This window comes from Rhinatrema bivittatum, chromosome 12 (genome assembly GCF_901001135.1).
Source record: "Rhinatrema bivittatum chromosome 12, aRhiBiv1.1, whole genome shotgun sequence".
NCBI classification, from domain to species: Eukaryota; Metazoa; Chordata; class Amphibia; order Gymnophiona; family Rhinatrematidae; genus Rhinatrema; species Rhinatrema bivittatum.
Window position 1 is genome coordinate 20,495,006 of NC_042626.1, and position 23,838 is coordinate 20,518,843.

The following is a 23,838-nucleotide window of genomic DNA, read 5'->3' on the forward strand; positions in this document are numbered from 1 at the left end:
TCTCTCTTTGTTGAAATACCATTCACTATGTAAGAGTGGTGATTTGAGACTGCTACCCTGTCCCAATCCTAAGGGCCTTGAAGAGCGTTCACCGCCACCACCCTGATCTGAATGAATTTAGGAGCTGCTCTGGGTTGTATCAGATTGAAGAGCCCCGTATCAACCCGATCATCGGTGCAGGCAGATGAGAAGGGGACTAGGCTTGTAAGAGCAAAAAAAAAAAAAGAGGATGACAGCAAAAACCGATTTGCATAGAGGGCGATATTCTGCAGAGAGTCAGATTTCTAAGGCTGTCCCCGACAGTTGTGATATGTTCTCAGTACGGTGGGACTAGGACAGCCAGGCCCACTGGACGGGCCAGTTGGTCCTGATCTGTCATCATCTTCATCTGCTATATGACAGGCTCGGGGGGGAGTGAGGAAGTATTTTTTTTGGTAGGGTAGGGAGGACAGCGGATGCCCGCAGTGGTCCTGCCTGCAAGATGGCGGAGGCTGCTTAGGCCAGATACAGAGAGCAGTGGTGAAAGAAGGGTTGAGGGGTGGGGTAAAATACATAGGAGGGGAGCTGGTGCTGGTTTATGGGGAATTTATCTGCTCATCTACTAGAGAACCAGAGAGGAAAGTGCCGGGCAGAGTGAATGGGCCAACTGGTCCTTGGTACTATGTTACTCTCGTTACATTTTTAATCCATTTCTTGTACTATTTGAGAACCATTAGATATTGATTTTTTTTCTTTTCTATTGGCAAAGAAAGGAGAAAACAACTTACTACAGAGCAGTTAATGACAAGCACCCACTTCCAAGCATAGTGGCTATTGCCTTGTACTTTGCAATCAAATAACAAACCTATGAAAAGTGACAGCCCACGGCATGGACCAGCCCTCGCCTCCACTTCCTATGAGTCACCCAATGTCACGGCAAGTGGAGCCCATAAAACCCCCTCTGTACATAACTGTTCAATGAATTCCCCCCCATGTTATAAAACTATTTACCTCTTCATCTTTCCCTCCCAGGGGGGCTGCCAGAGCTAGGTGATTACCTAGCATGCCAAAAGGTTAGGGAGTGGGGAGGCAAAAACCTCCAAGTGCCACCTGCGCGCTTTTAAGGCACAAGGACATAAGAGAAAGGGTAAGAGATGCTGGGAAGCTATGGGGGTGTGGAGTCAGACAGGGTGCAGAGAGGAGGGACTGGGTAGGTGAGAGTGGAGAGAGAAAGAAAGGGGACAAAGATTAGGGTGATGCTGATGTGGCTGAGTAGGGAGTGATGGAGAGAAAGGAGCAGAACCATCGCACGCCTATGGCCAAGGCTACAGGCCCTGCTGCTGACGAGCGTCATAGTGAGTTAAATGTACACCGATACGATGTGCAAACGGCTGTCGGTATATAAAAAATGTTAAATAAATAAATAAATAGTGCCACCGTGTGCCAGCAAGAGCAATGCGGACGGCAGGGCCTTAGTAAGAAAAAAAAAAAAAGCAGCACAGCCCCAACAAAATCCACAGCATAGTCGCTGGGGCCTTAGTAAGTGGAAAAGCAGCACGGACCCGTTGGTTACACTGCTGATTTTGGCAAGTAAGTGCTGCTTTTCCACTTACTAAGGCCCCGCCAAGCACACTGCCGATTCTGGAGGGGCCGCATTGTTTTTCCATTTATTATGGTCTCGCCAACCACCCTGTCAATTTTGGCAGGGCTGCAATGCTTTGGAGGAGAAGTGCCCTGCCAGAAGGAGTCCAAGGCCAGAGCTGGGTCAGCCCCCGTGGCCGGAAGTTACTCCCTCGGCTGCGGGAGCTGAAGGAGGAGACAGGTATGAGAGAGAGCGCGCATGTGTGCGGGAGAGAGAGTGAGATAGAAAGAGCATGTATGTAGGTGTGGGAGAGAGAGAGAATGTGTGTTTGGGTGTGGGAAAGTGAAAGAGAGGGCATGTGTGTATGTGAGAGGGAGAGAAGGCATTTGTGTATTGTATGTGAGAATGAGAAAGAACATGTTTTTTGTGTGTGAGGGAGAGAGAGAGAATGTGGATGTGTGGGAGAGAGAAAACAAGAGAAAGCATGTGAGTGTGAGCGAGCACATATGTGTATGTGAGATACAGCATGTGTTGGGGGGGGGGAAGAGAGCATGTGGGTATGTGTGTGGGAGAGAATGTGTGTATATGTGTGGGAGAGAATGCATATGTATATGTGAGAGTGAGAAAGAGCATGTGTTTGTGTGACAGAGCGAGCATGTGTGTTTACAATAACCCCACTTCCTCTCTGCCTGCTAATCCTTGACAATTTCAGGTCATCTGGAAATCAAAAGTTCCCAGGTATGAATAAGGGAGGGATTTTAAAAAATCTTTATTAGTTTTCATTGTTGGGAATTATTTGATGTGTCTGTTTTGAAATATTTTATTGGTGTTTGGAAAAATTTTAGATGAGTTTTAATGATTTAATGTTATTCTTCTCAGTTTTGAATTATTCTTTTGATTGGTATGGTTTTACTAATTTTATTTTATGAGGAGCTGTAATGCTTTTGTTTTTCCATTGTTGCGATGCATAAAGAATTTGACTTGTTGCAGTTTCCAGTTCAGTTTGTGTCTGTACATTTCTATGTATACTTTATGGTCTTTTTATTCTATATTTGAGGGTCTATCTGTGTTTTGCATGTGTGACTGAAGTGAGGTATTCCAATAGGGTGTAGTTTCTTTGTAGAGATCATAGCAGCTTGGCTTGTTCTGTTTTCCTAATAGGGGTATATTACGGTTGTAGGCCTGGTGTAATATTTGCAGTGTTAACTTTCTTACAGGCCGATACAGTACAGTGCGCTCCGGCGGAGTGCACTGTTAACCCGCGATCGGACGTGCTTTTGACGCGCTAGCTTTACCCCTTATTCGGTAAGGGGTAATAGCGAGTCGAAAACGCGCATCCAACCCCCCCCGAACCTAATAGTACCCGCAACATGCAAATGTATGTTGATGGCCCTATTAGATATTCCTGTGCGATTCAGTAAGTAAAATGTGCAGCCAAGCCGCTCATTTTACTTTAAGAAATTAGCGCCTACCCAAAGGTAGGCGTTAATTTCTGCCGGCGCCGGGGAAGTGATAAGTCAGAGGTCCCGAAAGTTAAAAAAAGTAAAAAAAAAAAATTGAAATAGGTTCGCGGCTCGAAAACCGGACGCTCAATTTTGCCGGCATCCGGTTTCCGAACCCGTGGCCGTCAGAGGGCTCGAGAACCGATGCAGACAAAATTGAGCGTCAGCTGTCAAACTCGCTGACAGCCGCCGCTCCTGTCCGAAAAGAGGCGCTAGGGACGCGCTAGTGTCCCTAGCGCCTCTTTTTACCGCCGGCCCTAATTTAAATAAATTAAATGACTGTATCACGCGCACAGGAGAGTGTCCTGTGCGCGTGCTGGGAGAGCGGGTGCTCGCCCGCTCTCCCGCGATTTTTACTGTATCGGCCCGATAGGTAGAGTTGTTGCTGTTTGAGTGCTAGTAGTTAGTGTTGTTTTGATATAGAAAGTTTATTGCATTGTAATTCTGTTTTCTCGTGGGTCTCTGAAGGTCATGCCATGTCCAAGACCCCTTACAGTAGGCCTAATACCATACAGGTTCCAAGTATCTCTTGGTTTTTTGCAGGGTTTTCTGGTTGACACCTCAGCAGTGCACGTAAATATAATATACATATTGTAAGAGATATTTTTACCTTAGGAGATTGTGCTTCGAATGTCCTTTTTCATGTAAAATCTGTTATTATAAATGGACAATTTTTAATTGTGTGTGATGGGGTGGGGGGTGCAAGGCTGTAAGGTTTTCCTAGGGTGCCAAATACCCTTGCACCGGCCATGAGCATTGCTGTACAAACATGTAACAGTCTCCCGTCTTGTGGTGTCATGTGTGGTGTAGTTTTTCACTTGGCTACCTGGCTCTAGGGAGAAGAGGAGAGGAGAACTGCTGGTCAGGGGCTGCTGGGCACTGTGGAGAGGTGTGTAAGGGGTGCAAGACTGAAGGTTCACATAGGGTGCGTAATACCCTTGCACCAGTCCTGTGGGCCATTTGTCCATCTCCAAAAGACCATGGGGTTGGGGAATCCTAACGCATTTTCTTGCAAAATATAAAAGCTAGAACATATAATATAGTAAGGGTTCCCCAGCTTTCCTCCAGTAATAACAAAGGGTTATTCCGAGAAATGTCCATATCGAGCATCATGTACAACTAGGAAAATAAGTCTGTACAACCCCTCTCCCCCCATTCCCTGAAATGTAAGACACTCTAGGAAAATGCGCAGCCGAGAGCCAGGATCCTTACCACATTTAGGGGAAAAATACATGCGCATATATTGGAAACTTAATAACAAAGACATAAAAGACGGTGAACTAGCACAAGTTCCAGGGCTGCTGCAATGGTATTAGCAGGGCAACAAAGTGGCCACAGGTTTGGGGGTGGCCATCTAGTGCTTCTACCAGCCCTTCTCATGTGTCCCCTAGGGACCCTTGGCTGGCGGCAGGAGTGTGGCGATTCGGCCTCCTTCTTCCTGCCCCCAGAAGAGGAAGTCACGTTGCTCGGGCCTCGGGGGCAGGAGAAAGAAAAAGGCTCAATCATAGCAGCCCTAAAGAGCAGGAATAGCATTGGCCCCATGGGCTTGAAGAAAGGACTCTGGAGACGGAGCAGCATCAGCCGGGCCTGCACGGCCGAAGAAAGCATGGGTGGAAGAGAAGCACCCGGGACAAGTGAGCCGGGGACAAGTGCGCCCGTGTTAAGTGCGCTAGGGACAGCACTGGCACAAAAGAAGCGCTGAGCAGAAGTAGGAGCAGCGTGGGCTGGGCCTTGCCGCATCAGAAAGAGAGGAGCACTGAGCTGTAGCAGCCTCAGCTGAGCCTGCGAAGCTGCAAACAGGAGAAAGCGAGAGGAGGTATCGGGACTGTGGGGCCTGCCCAATGACGTGGCTGTTATGGCTGTGGCTTACACATTGTGGGGGGGCGGGGAGGGGAGAGAGAGAGAGAATAGAGCATGAGAACGTGCGCACCTGTGTTGGGAGCATGAGTGTGTGACAGAGCGTTAGCATGCGAGCAAAGTCTGTGTGTGGTGAGAGAGCAAGAGTGCGAGGTCTGTGTGTGCGAGTGAGAGCATAAATGAGTGGTAGGCAGCGTGAGCGTGTGTGTGCATAAGAGCACGAGTATGAGTGTGCATGTGTGTGAGAGAGGGAAAAGTTTAGTCTCACGTTCCCCGTCCCTCACTAATGAGCGAGTGGAAATCAAACGTTCTCAGGTACACAGAGTGGGGGATTTTTTTAATCCTTATTAATCTTAATTATAGGTGTTGCTCTGTTTCGGAATATTTTATTTGTCCTGCCTTCCCCTCTTTTTCTATTTGTTAGCTTTCTTACTGTTATGATTGTTTTACGTTTCTTGATGTTATCTAATGTTTTGTGAGGAATGATGCCGATTCTGTTTTTCCATTATTTCAATGAATACAGAGTCTGGCTTGTTGTGGTTTCCAGTTCAGTTTTTGTCCGCGCGGTTCTATTTATACTTTTATGGTCTTTTTATTTTGTACTTGAGGGTCTATCTGTGTTCTGCATGTGTGACAAAGGTGAGATATTTTACTAGCATATATTTCTGTGTAGAGATCTATACCAGCCTGGCTTGTTCTGCTTTCCTAATAGGAGGTGTATTACTGTTTGAGTGCTTGCAGTTGGTGCTGTTTTGGTAATGGAGGTTTATAATATTGTAATTGTAATTCAGTTTACTCAGATCTTTCTGAGGGCCAAGCCCATACAGTAGGCCTAATACCATAGGGGTTCCAAGCATCTTTTTTGCGGGGTTTTCTAGTTAGCCACACGGTAGTGCATGTAAATATTATATTCATATTTTAAGTGATCATTTTTACCTCAGAAGGTCCTTTTTCATGTAAAACTGACTATAAATACATATGTTTTACTTGTGTGTTGGAAGTCTGGGGGGGCGGGGAGGAGAGAGCAGAACACGAGTGTGAGCACTGGGTGCGTGAGAGCATAAGGCGGCGCTCAGCTGAAAGGTTTGCCTAGGGCACCTAATACCCTTGCATTGGCCCTGGGTATTAGCTGCCCTAGATGTATTTTCAGCCTTGTATCCCCATCCCCACATCATTAACTTTCAGGACCTTAGGTGCCCCCCCTGATATTCTGATAATTAAACACAACAGTCGTGTCAACCCCACTTCCACCCATCCCAGAATGATCCTGTAGACACACATAATTGGACATCAGACTTTTAAATATTAAACTTTTTTCCTATCTTACATTGCAGAATGCATGGCTGAGCATTCTGCAAACTCCACAAACCTGTTCCCCTATTGATATTTAAATTTCCCAAGGAAACGCCTTAAGAATTCACAGCCATTTCTGATGACTGGGGCTACTGCTTGTAAGTTTCAAACTTGTGCTAATTCAAGCCTTTTTTTTTTTTTGTGCACATTTCAAAGGGGCAGTTTTGAATGGACTGCGTTGTTTGCGATGTATCCCGAGCGCTTTTAGCCCGAGTGCACTGCATCCACTTTTCAAAGGCAAATGCCCCTTCTGCCAGAAAGCACATCCCCTCCTGTACCCGCAATCCTTTCCACCTGCACTTTGCACGGGGGAGGGGATGGCAAAAGAGCGCGTGCACACCTGAAAATTTCTTCTGCGCGACGCCTCCAGAATTGTCTTTTGTGTGCAGGCGCTGGAAGCCCCTGACTGCTTTCTGCCAGAAAGAGGAAGGCCCTTTTCAGACAGACCAGCTTACCTGCATACACAGCTTTGAAAGCTTTGGCCTTGGGAAGGGTAATTTTTGTAACTTTTAGATGGGCAACAAGGACTTGTCCACATAAAGAGCTCGCTAGAAATCTGCCGCCAGTGCAGGTAGCAGGACTGCTCCCACACTGCAGGCTAGCAGGAGACTTCAGTACAAGGTACAGGAGGGAGGGAAGGGAAAGGCAAAAGGAAAGAGAGAAGGGGAAGGGCAAATGGAGTGAGGGAGAAGGGGCATAGGATTGAGGGAAGGGAAGAATTAGAGGGAGAACCCACATTGGGGAGAAGATATGGAAGAGGAGGAAGAGACCCAGAGAAAGAGCAGGGGAACAGCTGGAGTGGGAGGGGGGGGGGGAGGGAAGGAAAAATTGTGGATGTGGTCAACAGCTGGAGCTGTTGGCTGCCCTCGGAGGCTACCAATTTGTTGTGAGAAACCCTGGCTTCAGGGGCAAATGATTTTTACGTTAAGGCTGTGTGAAAGACAGAACAGCTGCACGTCACTGATCAAGGCCGTCTGCAATTGAATTAATGTCACACATTCCCCTCCCCCGTTCCGGGACCTCTCTAACCCAACTGTACAGTCTCCATTAGGGGCCGGAGGAAGATTCAGCCCCAACCACCTTTGTATCCTTTTCCAGGCCTAACTGGCTTATTACTCTTTACATGTCTTATTCTTTCTGCCAAAAGGAATACACAATACTTTTGAGGGAGAAGGCCGTCACTAGCCCAAGGAGGCCAATTAGAGCCACCACATCTCATCTGGCATGCAATGAAGACCTGGGAAGACCATGCCCCTTTCTCTCTAGCCAAAGTTAGCCTACCAAACCCAAGACAAATCTTATTGCTAGCTATTTAAGAAAGAAGACATTTTCTTTACAATTCTTAAAGCAAGCGGTAAAACAGTTTTGAACCATGCACCCCAACATACAGCAACAAGGTGAGTACCCCCTACCTCCCCAGATGTTACTCAGCTGCTGGTATAACTCCTGTCACTTAAAGCTCATCAGATCTTGTAGGACTAACCCCAAATATTTGACATGACCTGCAGCCCACTTCAATAGAAAAGGTCCAACCCAATCTGCCCGAAGGTTTTGGCAAACAGGTCATGCTTCAGATTTCTCAAAATTGATTTCCAGCCCTGAAAACTTATCAGACAGTCCTATGCGCGCAACAATCTTCCTGGGGATTACTGATAAACAGCGGGATGTCATCTGCAGATAATGCAGTCCTGAGCTCCCTCAAGCCTGCCTGCAGGCCCTGAAATGAGAGTACGTTTTTCCAGTTTAATGGCCAAGGAGGGGAAAGGCAGAAGCCCTGGCACCTGACTCTCTCTTCAGATTTGGAACCACTTGTGAGGATCATCACCTTTGGGGAGTGGTAAATAACTTGATTCAGTTCATTGTCTCACCAGCGGCAGCAAATTTATTCAAAACCCAGGACATCTACTGCCATTGCTCTATTCTGGCTCGTGCATCCCCATATAAAAGGCCTCCCAACCCCCTTCTCCTTCTGACATCTTCCTCCATATAAAGACACCACTCCACCCAGCTACAGACAGAGCTGGAGATATGTGGGCAGTTAGCTGCCCTTTGAAACATGCCGGCAGTTAAGGCCTTGATGTGGCTCTCCAGTTCTGTTCTGAGGGGACATTCGGTTGTCTGCTTTTCTGTCTCATTCTATTTTTCTTCCTCCTTTTTCCTGGGAGAGGGTGGGCAGTGGGGCTGGCACATGGGTGGTACCTATACAGATGCAGAACACACACATTGCCCCAGGCTTGGTGAGGATTATACTCCTGGAAGATCTAGGCCCACAAAAAAGTCCTTGCTACTCATTTGCTTACTGAAGTCCTCAGCCTGGATCCCAGTAAAAAGACAAAGCTAGCCTGAGCAAACTTCAAAAACTTTCGGGCCAATACAGTAAAGTCCGCGGGAGAGCGGGCGTTTGCCCACTCTCCCGTGCGCGCGATTCAGTATTCAAATTAGGGTCAGCGGTAAAAAGAGGCATTAGGGACACTAGCGCGTCCCTAGTGCCTCTTTTTGGACAGGAGCGGCGGCTGTCAGCGGGTTTGACAGCCGATGCTCAATTTTGCTGGCGTCGGTTCTCAAACCCGCTGACAGCCACGGGTTCGGAAACTGGACGCCGGCAAAATTGAGCGTCCGGTTTTCAACCCACGAGCCGCGGGCCGACTTCAAATTTTTTTTTGTTTTTACTATTTTTACTTTTTGTAACTTTCGGGACCTCCGACTTAATATCGCCATGATATTAAATTGGAGGGTGCACAGAAAAGCAGTTTTTACTGCTTTTCTGTGCACTTTCCCGGTGCCCGGAGAAATTAGCGCCTACCTTTGGGTAGGCGCTAATTTCTGAAAGTAAAATGTGCGGCTTGGCTACACATTTTCCTTTCTGAATCGCGCGGGAATACGTAATAGGGCCATCAACATGCATTTGCATGTTGCGGGAGCCATTAGGTTTGGGGAGGGGGGTTGGATGCGCGTTTTCGACCCCTTACTGAATAACGCTAGCGCGTCGAAAACGCGCATCCAATCGCGGATACTGTATCGGCCTATATGTGAGATGTGTGGGTCCCACCATCACGCCTTGATGAAATACTTTGAACTGGATGAACTATTTGCAGAGCAGGAAAAAAAAATGTCTGTTTTCATAACTAAAACTAAAACCTCCCTAGGCAAGGGAGGTTTATTCATCTCGTAACCAAAGATCAGGCCAGGGTTATCACATCAGGCCTGAGGAAAGCACTTTTCTCCCCTAAAGTCACAGCTTCACAAACGCAGGAGAGCAGAGGTATCTGTTCATTTAAGAATGTTATTTGCCTTCTGGATGCTAGAAAGTGTGTGTGCATGTGCATTTGAATACCTACGTGAATGCACATGAGAATGTGGTTGAGAGCGTGTTGGTGTGTCTTTACGAGTGTGCTGAGCTCCCCTCTTGCCATGGGATACAAGCACTACACATCTTTTATGCCCCAACATAAAAAGGTTTATATCCAGAGCTTAATTTGTAGACAATAAAGGAAGTGGAACTGTGGAAGTGGAGTGAGATGGGCAGGAGCAAGGCCTAGTGTGAACGCTCGCTCTCTCACACACACACACACAGACACACACACACACACACACACAGACACGGGAAGCAGCTCCAACACTCTCTGTTCTTCTCTGCTTCCTCCAAGGGCTAGGGGGCTATAAATAATCCATGCAACTACGGGCTCTGTTCTATCTCCTCAGGGGAGCCAGAACTGGTGCACACTGCTGGCTCTGCTCCACTTTCTTGGGTCACTGAAAAAAGTGGCAGAATGCAGTTCTGGGTTGTTCTGCCAGAAATTAAGCCCTCGGTAATGGATACAAAAAGGGGTTAAATGAGCACAAGCGCCATTCATCAAGGCCAGGGTTGAAGCCTTGACAATGGGCACTAAGGCTCACTGGTTTCAAACTTGTGCTAATGTTGGAGTCTGTTCCTCGCTCTGCTGTGTCTGCTTCAGTACCCCCCCTCCCCCCTTCTGTTCCCTGCAATGCGGGGGAGGGGCGGGATTAGGGAGCAGAGTGGCCGTTCTCTTCTCCGTCAGGCCGGTGCAATGTCGGCGCGGGGAAAATGGGCGCTCATGACTGAACACCCGCTCTCCTAAGGCGCGCCGATCGACCTCGCCGGGGCGCCCGATTTAATATTTAAATCGGCTGCCGCGGTAAAAAAAGGAGGCACTAAGAGAAATTGCGCGCCCCTAGCGCCTCCTCGGCAGCGGGAGAGGTGGCTGTCAGCGGGTTAGGAAAACGGACGCTCAATTTTACGAGGGTCAGTTTTTCTGACCTGGTCAGGAATCCCTTTTTTTTTTTTTTTAAATTTCTCCTCCTTTTTGTTCCTCCAACTTAATATCGCCACGATATTAAGTTGGAGGAAGTACAGAAAAGCAGTCTTTTCAGCTTTCCTGTACACTTTTTGGGCTGCTCAGAAATGAACGCCTGCTCCGGGCAGGCGTTCATTTCTGAGGATGTAAATGTGCGCATCGGTCACACTTTTTTTTTTTTTACCATTGGGGGAGAATAGTTAATAGCCCCATCAGCATGCATTTGCACGTGATAAGCGCCATTAGCTTCACAGGGGGGCAGGGGCTGGACGCGCGTTTTGGATGTGCTAATCCCCTTATAGCTTGGGGGGGGGGGTGTTCTGGGCGTGCATCCATCCACGGGTTAACCAGCGCTCACACCCCCTCCTCTCCTCTCCCCTCTGCCCTGCAGGCCGCCTGGAAGGGAGGAGCAGGAGCAGGACACCTCTGCCTCTTAAGCCCCAGAAGAGGTGCCAGAATTGCGTTCCAGGCCGGTCCCCCACAAATTAAGCCCACTTCATATCTGTACTATTTAAACCTGGTGCAAGTGCCCCGTTGGGGGATCACAGCTCTCAAAAGCTGGTCGTAGACAAACTTGAGTTAGTCCAATGAAAAAGGACTCGCCAACAACTCTATCTCTATATTTGTGAATAGTAACAAGCAGGTATCTTTGTCCAACTTACTTTCTTATGTGAGAAGGAATTCATACCACAGGGCATCCTCTTAAACAGACGGCAACAACCATTTGTAGAACAAGATTTAAAGGGGCCATTTTTCCCCCTTAGTTTTACAGTCTCTTGGTTTGCATCTTCTGCTTAGCCTGAGGATGGGATCTCTTCGAGCAGCAGCGGCAGCTAAGAGGGTTAAGCCTGGAGGGCAGCTGCTCACATCCATTCTCCCTCACAACCTGGCTCACCTATCCTCACGCCTTTCCCTTTCCATGCTAGCAGGTCTACAGTGGGGCTCACACACGGGACAGGACTCCTCGCCCCAGTCCTTCAGTGCTCCTGTCTTTTCAGGGGTTCTTTCCTGATTTAGAGAGACCTGGGGATTGCCTCCTCTTCCTTCTAGGAGTGAGTAACAGGGAACATTTCTCCGATAGTGGATCTGCCATTATCGGAGATAGGCTGCTGGGCTCAATGGACTTACTGGTCTGACCCAGCATAGCACTAATTAGGTCCTTATTTCACTGACACACGCTGAAATAAATGACAGCATCATATCTCAAGAGCACCAGATTTCAGGCGGCAGAATTTCTGAATCTTGGATCAAAGAGGCAGAAAATGGAAATTTAAAGCCAATTCAAATTGGGTGGCTGGCCAGCTCAGCCCCTGGGCTCATCATTGTCTCCGTGTGTACCTAGATGCGCCGAAGAGCAGGTCACAGCAAAGTGCTGGGGCCATGGCAACTGAGAGGATCCTAAACAGAAGGAAACTGTGGAGAGATAAGAGACAGCGCTCAGAAAATCCGGGCGCTAGACGTGCTCCATCAGGGGGGTTCAAGCAGTGCTGGATTTAGGTTTTTGTCTCCTCCCCCCCAGGCACCATTGGAGCTGTCACTCTCACCCCCCACACCTCCCAGGGAGTATAAGATCTATGGCTCTGCCCCCCCAGTTTCCTGAGGCAGAAATTAGAAAACTCTTAAGTACATTGGCAAATATTTCCATCTTTCATATTAAAAGATTTTCCCAACACGGCTTAGGTCTTTAGAATTTGCTTTTCTTGCATGAGGAAACAGGATTTCAAGTATTAGCACAGGGAGGAGATCTCAGAGATAGGAAGAGGAGATGGTGAGAGGACAAGCGATGGGGAAGAGAGAGAGAGAGAGAGGGCTGGGAATTGGGGAGAGGAAAGTGAGGAGGGATGGGAGAGAGAGGACTGGGAACAGAGCAGAAGGAGGGTGAAAGCGGCAGGAGTGGGATCAGACGACGAAAGATTTGGGATTGGGGTTGGAGGTAGAGGATTCCAGGATCCACAAGAAGGGTGAGGTAGGAAGGAAAGGAGGGGAAGATCCTGTTCCCCCTCTCCAACCTACCACCCAATCTGGTATGCAAACACATACGTGTGACACCAGTCCCTTCTCTCACACATACAAACATTGCCCCCTTCCCCCTGCCCCTCTCCTCAGGCTAACCCCCTTTGCTGTCTGCTCCCCTCCTCCCCTCCTGTCCCCTGCGGATGGATAAGGCAGCAGAGAGCCGTTCCCTGCTGAATTGGTTCTTCAGCCAGCCTGCCGCCCCCACATTTTTGCCGCCCTAGGCACATGCCTAGTGTGCCCCTCAACAAATCCAGGCTCGTGTGTAAGGCTAGAATCTATTGCCGCACACAAACTGGAGTGCACCTGGCTGTCCTAGCTGAAAGGTGCTGTGGGAATATGCAGCCAAGGAAGGGGCATCCAGTGCCCGAGTTCAGGAGAACTTGTAATTTAAAAATAAGCAATGCTGTGTCTTGCAGAATGTGGAATACTGTAATTAATTGTCATCATACCTTCAAAGAGTCCTTTGTATTGAAGAGACTCTGCCTAAACATGCAGCTGTCTCTAGGGTGGCAGGCTCCTGGTCCCACGGCAGCCCTGCACTTATCTCTTCAGCACCAGTCTTTTAAACCAAAACAGATCCAGTTGATTTCAGAAATTCTTATTGTACGCATCGCCCGCCTACACAATTATAAATGTCTAAAAGGGCTTCCAGCTTCTATATATAGGGAGAAGTGTCCCTTTATAGCAAGTGCCTAGCTCGTAAGGCCAGGGCTGGAAAAATGCCGAGTGTCAGTTCACCCAGGCACCTACAATTTGGGGCCTGGCACCTGACAGAAGAGATGCTGGTGGGGACCCAGACCAGCGAGAGGGAGCTGCGGCAGCCAGGCGAGTGCGTTGTGGCAGCTGGCAGGGCCTGGGATGGAGGGAAAGAGATCCACCACCGGGGACCAAAAGATTTCAGGAAGGAGAGAGGGCGAAAAGCTAGGAGGCAGGAGAGGTTGGGGGAAGAAAAAAAAAATAAAAATCCAGTCACGAGACAAACCCAGAAGTAGACAAAAAAAATAAAGAGCAAAAGTCCCCGCCTCCTAAAAATGTTTGAATTAAGGAGCTTCTGAACACCTTCAGTGTTCAATGTGCAGAATCGCCTGGCTGATATGTGGGTAAACTTAAGCGCGTACATCATGTAAGATTGCCCAGGCTGAGTGGGCGAGGGACATGGGGGTTGGACTTCCGCACTTTCTTTAAGAGTTCCAAAAGTACACAAAAGTTAATTTTCGGGAAAAAGGTCTGCACTTAAGTGAATTGGTGCAAATCGTGCGCATGTTTGGTGGGCCCTCCTGCCTGATGTTACAGAATTGCCCCATGATGCAGATTAAACATTGTACGCTAAATGTGACATTATGACCAGTTTATGTAGGTCTCTGCATCTGTGGGTCTGACTTAAGATCTTTCAGTATAAACAGGGGCGGTTCTATAAGGAGGCAGGGTGAGGCGGCCGCTTCAGGCAGCAGAATGCCCCTGGCATCCACCTCACCCTGCTTGCCCCTGCTGCGGCTGCCTCAGCTCAGGCCGGCGGCGGCTGAAGAACAGAGAGAGAGAGGCCCCACTTGAGAGAGAGGCAGCTTGCTTGTGAGTGTGCGCTTGTGTGAGGCAGCTTGCTTGTGTTTGTGCACGCGCACATGCTTGAGTGAGAAACAGCTTGTGTGTGTGTGTGAATTTGAGAGGCAGCTTGTGTGTATGTGTGCTTGTATGAGGCAGTTTGCTTGTGTGTGTGTGAGTTTGAGAGGCAGCCTGTGTGTATGTGTGCTTGTATGAGGCAGTTTGCTTGTGTGTGTGTGTGTGAGTTTGAGAGGCAGCCTGTGTGTGTGTATGTGAGTTTGAGAGACAGGTTGGGTATGTGTGTGCATGTGTGAGGCAGCACCTTATGTGCGTGTATGTGTGTGAGTGAGAGAGAGAATGTGAGCGAGCATGTGTGCTTGGGGGAGTGTGTGTGTGTGTGTGTGTGTGTGTGAGAGAGAGCATGTGTGAGGGTGCTGGGGAGGGGGGGAGAGAGCATGCATGAAGGTGCTTTCATGTGTGTGCCAGAGGGGGGGGGGGAGGGGCTGGGGTGCGCCATCTCATCCTTCACCTCAGGCAGCAGATTGCCTTGAGCCGCCTGTGAGTATAGCTCCTATGTCTGTTTAATGTTCTTGTAAATAAAAAGTTTTACAAAGCGCCTTCTGACAGAAAGCATCTAATCACAAGTGTCAGTGCGCTGTTAGAATAAATAAGGGAGTGGTTACAGTGTAAAACGAGCCTTGACTGAATAAAACTTCTCCCAGGACTAAGGATGCTGGTATTAACCGCACAGAAGCTTGTCCTGTGCCCTGCAGCCGTGAGAGAGCGCCGCGCACAGGTACGCACCTCTCCCTCAGAAATGCATTCAGACGCTATCACCAGGGAAAAGAGAGAGAGAGACCTTCACAAGGTTTATTAACCTAATTGCAAAAGAGCACAGCAAACAAAAGGCAGGCTTTGCACGGTGCTTAAAGATTCACAGCAGGGATTAATGTCCGAGTGTCACAGAAGAGACAAAATTTCTCATGCAAGAAAAGAAAGAGGGGAGAGAGAAAAACAGACAGAGCGGGGAGGAAGAAAGGAGAGGAGAAGAAGAAGATGGGAGGTTTCTGGAGACACAAGGGGCGAAGGGGAGACAGACAGACAGACAGGGGGAGGGGTGGAACAATCCTTTTCTCTCTCCCCCCAGGAAGATGAACCTGCTTTGTTTTCAGGGGAGGACCTCTCTCTCTCCATCATCCCCGAGTCCCTTCCCGCTGAACCTCAGTCTCAAGCCATTTCCTCACCATGGCAACAGCACAAAGTGAAACAGATGGGCTGCAACCAGCCAAAATCCACTTAAAGAGAAACAGGGACCAGGAGCCACGAGGCTGGGAAGCAAAAGTGAAAGCTGGGAGGCAGGGGTAGGACAAGGCGAAGAGCAGCAACAGCAATATGGGCCACAGGAACCGCAGGCCCTTTCCTGCTACAGCGCAGCCATCACCCAGATCACAGGAACCTCAGGCCCTTTCCTGCTACAGCGCAGCCGTCACCCAGATCACAGGAACCTCAGGCCCTTTCCTGTCACAGCGCAGCCATCACCCAGATCACAGGAACCTCAGGCCCTTTCCTGTCACAGCGCAGCAGTCACCAAAATCACAGGAACCGCAGGCCCTTTCCTGTCACAGCGCAGCTGTCACCAAAATCACAGGAACCGCAGGCAATTTCCTGTCACAGTGCAGCCGTCACCCAGATCACAGGAACCACAGGCCCTTTCCTGTCATAGCGCAGCTGTCACCAAAAACACAGGAACCTCAGGCCCTTTCCTGTCACAGTGCAGCCGTCACCCAGATCACAGGAACCGCAGGCAATTTCCTGTCACCGCGCAGCCGTCACCCAGATCACAGGAACCGCAGGCCCTTTCCTGTCACAGCGCAGCCGTCACCCAGATCACAGGAACCGCAGGCAATTTCCGGTCACAGCGCAGCCGTCACCCAGATCACAGGAACCGCAGGCCCTTTCCTGTCACAGCGCAGCAATCACCGAGATCACAGGAACCGCAGGCACTTTCCTGTCACAGCGCAGCAATCACCGAGATCACAGGAACCGCAGGCACTTTCCTGTCACAGTGCAGACATCACCGAGATCACAGGAACCACAGTCCTGGATAGTGGACCCATAATGCAGCTAAGAGTCCTATCACAGCTGGATTCAGGGGTAATGCTACCTTTTGCCTCAGGTCAGCCAGGACGGGTCCTCTATTAATCCAGGTCACTCTCCCTTATTATCCTAGGTTGGATCCTCCCCTTTTGATTACATCCCAGTTGATTACATCTCCCCTGCCTTGTCATCCTGGATTGGGTCACCTTTTAGCTTTATTATTCCCATCCGCCCCCCTTTCTGTCTAGACAGGTCACTCTCTCATTATTCAGTGCTTTTCCTTCCCTCGTTATCCTGAGCCAGGTTCTCCCTCCTCTTATTTTCCCCCCATTATTTTCCTCGGTCACGTTTCCCCCCATCATTATCCTGCTTTGGAATCCCCCCCATTATATCGAGCCTGGTCCTCTGTTATCCCAGGCTGCCCCCCCCTTATTATCCTACAATATTTTCCCCATCATTGTCCTTGTCCCTCATTCTTTCAGGCTGTCCTCCCCCCCCCCCCCCCCCGTTATTATCCTGGTTCGGGAGCCCCCATTATACTGGTCTAGCTTCCCCATTATTCCAGGCTTATCCTGGGTTGATTTTCTCCCTTTCTACTCTAGGGCCAGGACCCCCCCAGTACCCTAGGCCCAGTCCCCCATCCCTACATTATTACCCACACTGGTTATCCGCCCCCCCCCCTTTCCTATCCTCCATTCAGTGTGCTGCTACCCTAAAATAAAGAGCCCTCAGTCTCCCCCCCAGTAAAACTCTTCTTCCCAAACTGACAGGTAAGATGGATGATGTCAGCCAATCAGCATTCACTTCTGGATTAGGCCACGCCCATGCCACACAAACATTTGTGCTGTTTCTCTCCCCCCAAAATGCCCTCCGTCAGTGTCTAGACCCTTGTGCCTATCATCTCCTTCCCGCCCCCATAAAATTAAGTTTCAGTTCCTGCACTTCTCTTTTTCATGGTTTTCCATTTGAGCTTTTTTTTTTTCTCCTGCGATCATATTTTGCTTTGTGATCTGTCTACGGGACCCCCGAGAGCCCCCCCCCCCCCCCTCAGAGCTGTGAGGAAACAGCTGCCAGACACCTGAAACACAAATGCCGGAGAAATCCCGACAGAAACTGCACCAAAAACCTCCGGGATCCAGGCGGGCCCTGCCGGCTGCGATCCCCGGACACGACCGCATCGTCTGAAGCGGGGACCTGTGCAGCATCCGAGGCTTGTGCACCTCATCCTCTGTGGACACTTTCTTCTGCTGGGGCAATAACAGGTACTGCCCTCTGCAAGAAACCAGAAATACATCCCTGCAGGGTTCAGCAACCCATTCTCAGGGCTGGTGCTTCTATTACGCAAACTGGGTTGGGGCCTAGAGCGCCAAATGCTGGGGGGGGGGGGGGGGGCGGGACAAAATCCCACCAGTGTGAGGCCCAGAGGGCTGCTGGGCCAGAGCCGATACCGCCGGTGCTGGAGCCAGAGGGCCGTGCTGGAGGTAAGCTGGGGGAGGGGGTTGCAGGGCCGAAGGCTCGCCTTGCACAAGCCCTGCCACTGCAGCTGTGCTAACCCCGAGGTGCAATTACATATTTTGGGCTCTTCCATTCCACCAAAGCCCTGGGAGGAGACCCTTGTTCTATGCATCTCCAACAGGAGCCCGCATGAGGAGCCGGGTCTCCCAGTCCGAGAAGCTCCGTGTGCCTCAGATAACCCCCCAAAACTGAAGATCACGAGCTATCAGCCGTTTCAAGCGGTCGCTGGAGGCTGCTCTCCCCTCATCAGCCCGGGCAGGAGCTGGCCCGGCTTCTCTCACTTCCTTCTCTTCCTGGCCCGCTGGAGGGGGGGGGGGGGGGGGGCGCGCTGTTCCTGCCTCCTTTACCCAGATCAGAAGAAGGAGACAGGGCCAAACTCCTGGGCTTCTGGGCCCGCCCTCCGCCAAGCCTGGCAGCGATGCTGCTCATGCTCCCTTCACCCCGCGGGGTCCGAAAGTGATAAGAGAGCAGGAGCACGAGGAAGAGAGGTGCACGCAGAGGCAGGGGGTTTCCATTCCAGTTCCCAGTCTCCACATTTGTAACGTGTGCTCTTTTATTCGGTTTGTCTGTGTTGTGTGTGTGCGGGATCAAGGTGGGGCATTGCACTAGCTTGTAGGCATTGCATCAGTCTTATTTGTTGTATGTTCTCAATAGGACATGCATTGGTGGTGCCCTGCTGCCTTTTCATAGGTAGGGTTATTGGTGTTTAATGCTGGCTGTTATGCTATGGCACGTTTGCTACACATATATACCTTTTTTTTTTTTTTTTAGGTTTTGTATCATTTTACAAAGTGCCTGGTTCGAGAGGAAGTTTGTGTTGCTGTTACCGAGATGACACCAGAATCAGGATATCTTTTTCGTATGGTGAGCTGCACGGGGAAATGTCCTAGTTATGCTAGGGGGGATTCCTGTGGATGCAGAGTGTATGTTTACATTTAGACCCGTGACAGTCATGTGGTCAGTGCGTCACACACGAGAGCACCATCTGTCAGGTGTGTCCCAACTGTTCTAACAGTTCTCAGTCAAAGTCCACCTGCTCCAGCCACTTCCTGTGGCATCCTCCTCGCTTATACAACAGCCCATTTCTAATCTTGGCCAATGCCTGGTTGTAAGGCTTTTGCGAGAAGAAGTCGAAACCAGGAGATTCCAGCCCGGAACCAGCAGGAGCTCAACCCTCCCTTGGCCTGGTGCTAGCGAGGAGGGGTCACAGCGACAAACCTGGCAACATACTCAGCAGCCACAGCTTTGGCTCCTCCCGGCACCCTTTGTCCTAAAGCTCCTGGGAGCGTATTTGCATTACCCAAATAAATTAGCAGCAGAGGTCCCGCAGTCCATTCAGATCATCTCTGCACTAACTAAAAATGAAAGAAGTTGAAGTCTGGGGAACACACCAGGCTGCGACAGATCCTAGAGCCTGATTCATCAAATGTTTTCTCTTGCAACACAAAAACCTAGATTATGATATCAGACAATGACCACAAAGTCCTTCCCATCTGCCCAGACCCTACCTGATCCCCAGCTCTTGTTCTCATTTCCCCACCACTGGGGATGCTGCTGTGCTTGTCCCAGGCTGCTCCATGCAACCAGTCCCCCCCCCTTCTGTAAAGAAATACTTCCCGAGGTTATTCCAGAGCCCACCCCTCCAGCCTCTGCCTGTGGGGGGAAACCTCTAAGAACCCCTCCTCCGTGCCACCTTTGGCTGGTTTAAATGAGAAGCTGCCCTGCCCGTTCACTGCGGTGCAGGCTCTTGTCCCATTTTACAGATTCAGTTCCGGGTTGCGTCTGCAAGGCCGGTCCTGGTTGGCCTGCAGCTGCAGGCAAGCCTTGGGAGTGCCGTGGGTTTCGAATGACTCTGGTCTGGGAATCAGCGACCTCCTGACCCCCCCCCCCCCCTGGGATAATGAAACCTCCTAAGATTGGACCCCCAAGTTGAAAAGGGCGCCTGATTTAGCCTCAGGAGACATGGACTTCTGTTTGGTGTCGGTCCTGTGGTCGCACTATTCCCACCAGGATCAATAGCACAGCAACGACTTCTGCATGCTCTGTTCCCCTAGGAATGTCTTGTGGCCATGTAGACCCAAACCATGATCGATACCCCCTGTCAAACTTCAGCCACAGGCTCTTCCTTAACTCTTTATCAAAACAACTGTCGGCTCTCCATTTGTCCTAATGAAATCAAAATTTCTCTGATAAATACTGTGAAGCTGAGAGAGAAAGAGGGAGGGACAAGCAGACCAACATGCAAACAAGTAGATAAACACATATAAACACAGAGATACAACAGGCACCAGAGCCTGCTCTGGAGGGAGAATCTGAGAGCACCTCCCCCTCCGTGTATGGTACCTCTCTCCCACTTGACTGGCAAAGGGCACGGGGCGTGAACTCTCTCTCCCTGCCCCTTTCCTTCCGCTCATCTCTCCTCCACCGCTCCCTTCCTGATGGAGGGCCAGTGGAACAAGACTCAGCTCAGAGCTGCCAGGCCTGTCTGCACAGCTCCTCTGAAGGGGGGGGTAGCGATCATCTACACTCTGGCACACCTCATATCCTCTCCAGGGAGGATCACCGGCAAGTGGGATCCTACTTGGGGGTGGGGGCTGTAGGGATCAGCTTTCTCTGGGGCTCTCTCTTGCTCTCAGTGTCCAGACCCACCTTCTGGTGCATGGGCTGAGTGGTGACTGCCCTGGCTGTGGCACGCCACATGGAAAGCTGGGAGGGGGATCTGGCTGCCTATAGGCAGCTCAGTAGGGGGTGGAGGCCTCCAGCTGGCAGCACCCCTTGTTGCACGGCGCCCTGGGCGACTGCCCTGCTCGCCCTAGCCTAAAGCTGGCACTGAGAGACACAAAGAATAGACATATTAACGCCATTAGATCCTGTTTCCAAGCAGTGATACATACACACAGAAACAGTGCTGCCAGCCCAGGACCAGCAGCTGGCATCAGACAAGAGGAGGAGTGGTCCCAGTCACAAAGGAGGCCACCAGGCCAAGGCTCCAGCCAGTTAAGCACAGGTTTACTTAGGCAGAGCAGAGAATGAGGAATGAATCACTTGTCCCTGGTCTGTGTTGACAATTGACAGCTGTTGCAGGAAGCTGGATGGAGGGGGTGGGAATGGGGAAACACTTTTTTAAGGAAAGGGTATGGGGGGGAGAACCTGTTTGCTGCTGGGAATCTCTAGCAGAGAACGGATTTCTTTAATCCCCTTGGCATAGGGAGATCAGGATGAAAAAAGAGTGTAAGGGGAAAATATAGTCATGTGACCTTGGCCCTCAGCTCAACACCTCAGATAAGAGAGATCCCCCTGCTGCCCCATCCACAGGCACCCCTTGCCCACGGGCTACTTCCACAGCTTGGGCTCCCTGGATTACAGCAGGCAGCTTAGGCTAGGAGAATGGAAATGGATTTAGTGCCTTCTGCCTGGGGCTTGTTCCGTGCGATGGGACTGGTTCCTTATGCCTTGATTTTACGCTTCTGTAGCTCACAGTCCAACACTGGGTAAAAGGAGCCAGTTTGTGGTTCCCACTCTCTGCAGCTTCAGCTGGTCCAGTGACTTGGAGAGGAGTTTACCTGGTTTCCTCCACCCTGCAAATGAGCCCCTGAGGTGGAAACAGCAGATCCAGCCATGGTCACCTCTTCTAGCCCACTCCCCTGCACCTCACTCCTGTGTCTTCCTCTCCATATATGCCTGGATGTCCGAGATCAATGCACAAAAACTTTACTGGCTTGGTCCCATTATGTTCAGCCCCTCGTCTCCTTAACCAATACCCTTCAACGAAAATAAATGTTCCTCCGTCTCTGGCCTTATTCCCCTGGGAAGAGAGGCTCTTCCACCTGCAACAGGTCTGCAGGGGGCTATCTCAGACGGAGGCTAGGGGAGAGAAGAGGTCAGGTCACAGAGAGTTAAGCCCAGTGCCCAGGCGTCCCTCCCGGTCAGTTCATTCAGCAGCACCACCACAATGACTGCACTCTCTCTCTCTCTCTCCCCTATTCCAATGTTAAATTGACAGCACCCGGATCTGCATTAACCCTCCGTGCGCCGGGGAGGAGCTGCAAGAAACCCGGTCCTTTCATGGCTGCTAGGCAGAAGAGACGAGGTAATCAAATCCCAAAGTGTAAAACTAGAACCTCAAGGTAAATATAAAATCCTTCCCCCGCCCCCGTCTCTCCTGGGGCTTTTACAGTTTGCGATTGGGTCGGCAAGAAAAGATGCTGTAGGGCAAGGACCATCAGGATCACTCAGGACCATCTTCAGATGCGATCTGTGGGGGAGGTAACTCGTCCCATCTATGGGTTCATCTCCTCTCGGAGGTAGAGCTAGAAAATGAATAGTGTACCTTGGACCCCTAGGAAGGAATCTGACCGCCTTCCTGTTTTCTGCCCACCACAAGACTTCACTGTACTCGGATCAATTAGACAAGTAAAAAGTCGTGTTAGAAATGTAAGATTTCAATGTTTGTACACACAGCTACTGTCACTCACTTTCCCATAAGCTCCTCTTTGATATGTGGGCATTGTGCCAAGTTTCCAGCTAACCAAGTCTCATTATATGATAATCTTACACTCGGGCTCACTGTAACAGACTCACAAGAAGGGATCCAGGAAGAAACCACATGCGATTCGATGAATCGACAGGGCTGAAAGGCAATCTGCCCGCGTTAGAGCGTCCCCGTACATTTTGCATGAATTGTGACCGGCCCCAGCTCCAAGGCTCCAGATACGAGTCGGGGACCGACTTAAGCGAACTAAAAGCGGCGGGCTCTTCCCATTTCCCAAGTCACACACTGTAGGTGGGGTGCGCAGCAGGTACAGGAGGGTGTTGCAAGCATGCAGAGGTGCGCTCTGACAGCAGAAAAGCATGCATGGATTTTGAAATCTGCACATCTGGTGCAGCCGCATCACGGAGATGCACTGCAGAGCTGCCTCCGGCTCAGCTCCTCTGCGGCGGCAACACCACCCCCCAGAGCCCCCTCAGTACTCACCAGGTAAAGAAGCCGCCATAAGGCAGAGGGCCAGAGTCCACCACGTGCGGCCGCTGCTCACGCCGGCCCCTCCCGGACAGGGCGCCCTCAGTCCCGGAGCCATCGATCCAGGGGGCACCGGATTATCCGCCCAGGGGGGGGGGGGGGGGGCTCCCAAAACAGACAAGAAACAACTCCCAAAGCCCGCAGCGCTAGCCCGGCAAAAGCCAAAGCGGGAGCAAGATCCGGCAGGGTGAGCGGCCAAACCCAGCGATCCAGGGCACGGGGGGGATCCCGCTCCTCTCCTCCAGGGAAGTCTTCCGAGAAAGCCCGGCTCCTCTCCCCGGGGATCCTGGCGCTCGCAGCTCCTCTCCCCCGGGGAGAATCTCAAGTCCTCTCCATGGGGTGGGGGGAATTAGATCTCCTTAAAGTGATCCGGCCCTGCAGCCCGGCTGGGTCCGGCTCAGGGAGGGCGGTGCTGCAGGCGCGGGATGCGGGCTCCGTACGCAGCCCCGGGGCTGGGGGTGAGGGGAACGGAGACGCCCAGCGGCCGGCGCCGGATGCTGCTCAGAGGCCGGGCTCCTGCGGGCGACTCGCGGCCCCTCTTCTCCTGCGCTGGCTCTGCCGGAGGAGCTCAGCTCTCAGCCGCCGCGCTGTGAGGTCAGCGGAGGGAGGGGGAGGGCTCTCAGCCTTAACCCTTTCTCTCCCCCGCCCCAGCGCCGCGCGCACACACCGGCTGCTCTCTCAGGCAGGTTGACTCTGGCCGGGCTCCCAGCTGCGGTTGCATGAGCTCACCCCTTTCTTTCCACGGCTCCTCGTCACATGATGATTGCACAGGAGCCTGGAAGCGGGAACGCTGCTGCTAGAAAGGAAACCTGAAGGCTCTGCATTTGTTCTCCATTACAAGTTGGAGCTGAGCAGCAGGAACTGGCGGGGCGGCGTGCACTGCAGTGCCAGCACTTTACTGGAAAAGATTAAAGGCATTAACCAGCACGGAAGGGAACAGCAACGGACCACACTGCCACTGCAGCCTTAAGCTCTACCCCCCCCCCCCCCTCCTGCACCCAGGAAGCACAAAGTATTGCAGTACCATGGCTCTGAGTGAGAAAAGCTGGCACCTCACCCTGC

The 23,838-nt window shown here is 50.9% G+C and overlaps 1 protein-coding gene across 1 annotated transcript in view; it reads right to left on the minus strand.

Annotated features, from left to right (window-relative positions):
* NECTIN1 (nectin cell adhesion molecule 1) overlaps positions 1 to 23,497 on the minus strand; it is a 57,849-nt gene extending 34,352 nt beyond the window's left edge. Inside the window, exon 1 of the mRNA XM_029573443.1 lies at positions 22,732 to 23,497. Within this exon, the coding sequence (XP_029429303.1) occupies positions 22,732 to 22,834 (103 nt within the window). The 5' untranslated portion in view covers positions 22,835 to 23,497. The remainder of the gene's footprint in view (positions 1 to 22,731) is intronic.
* Positions 23,498 to 23,838: the final 341 nt, after the last annotated feature.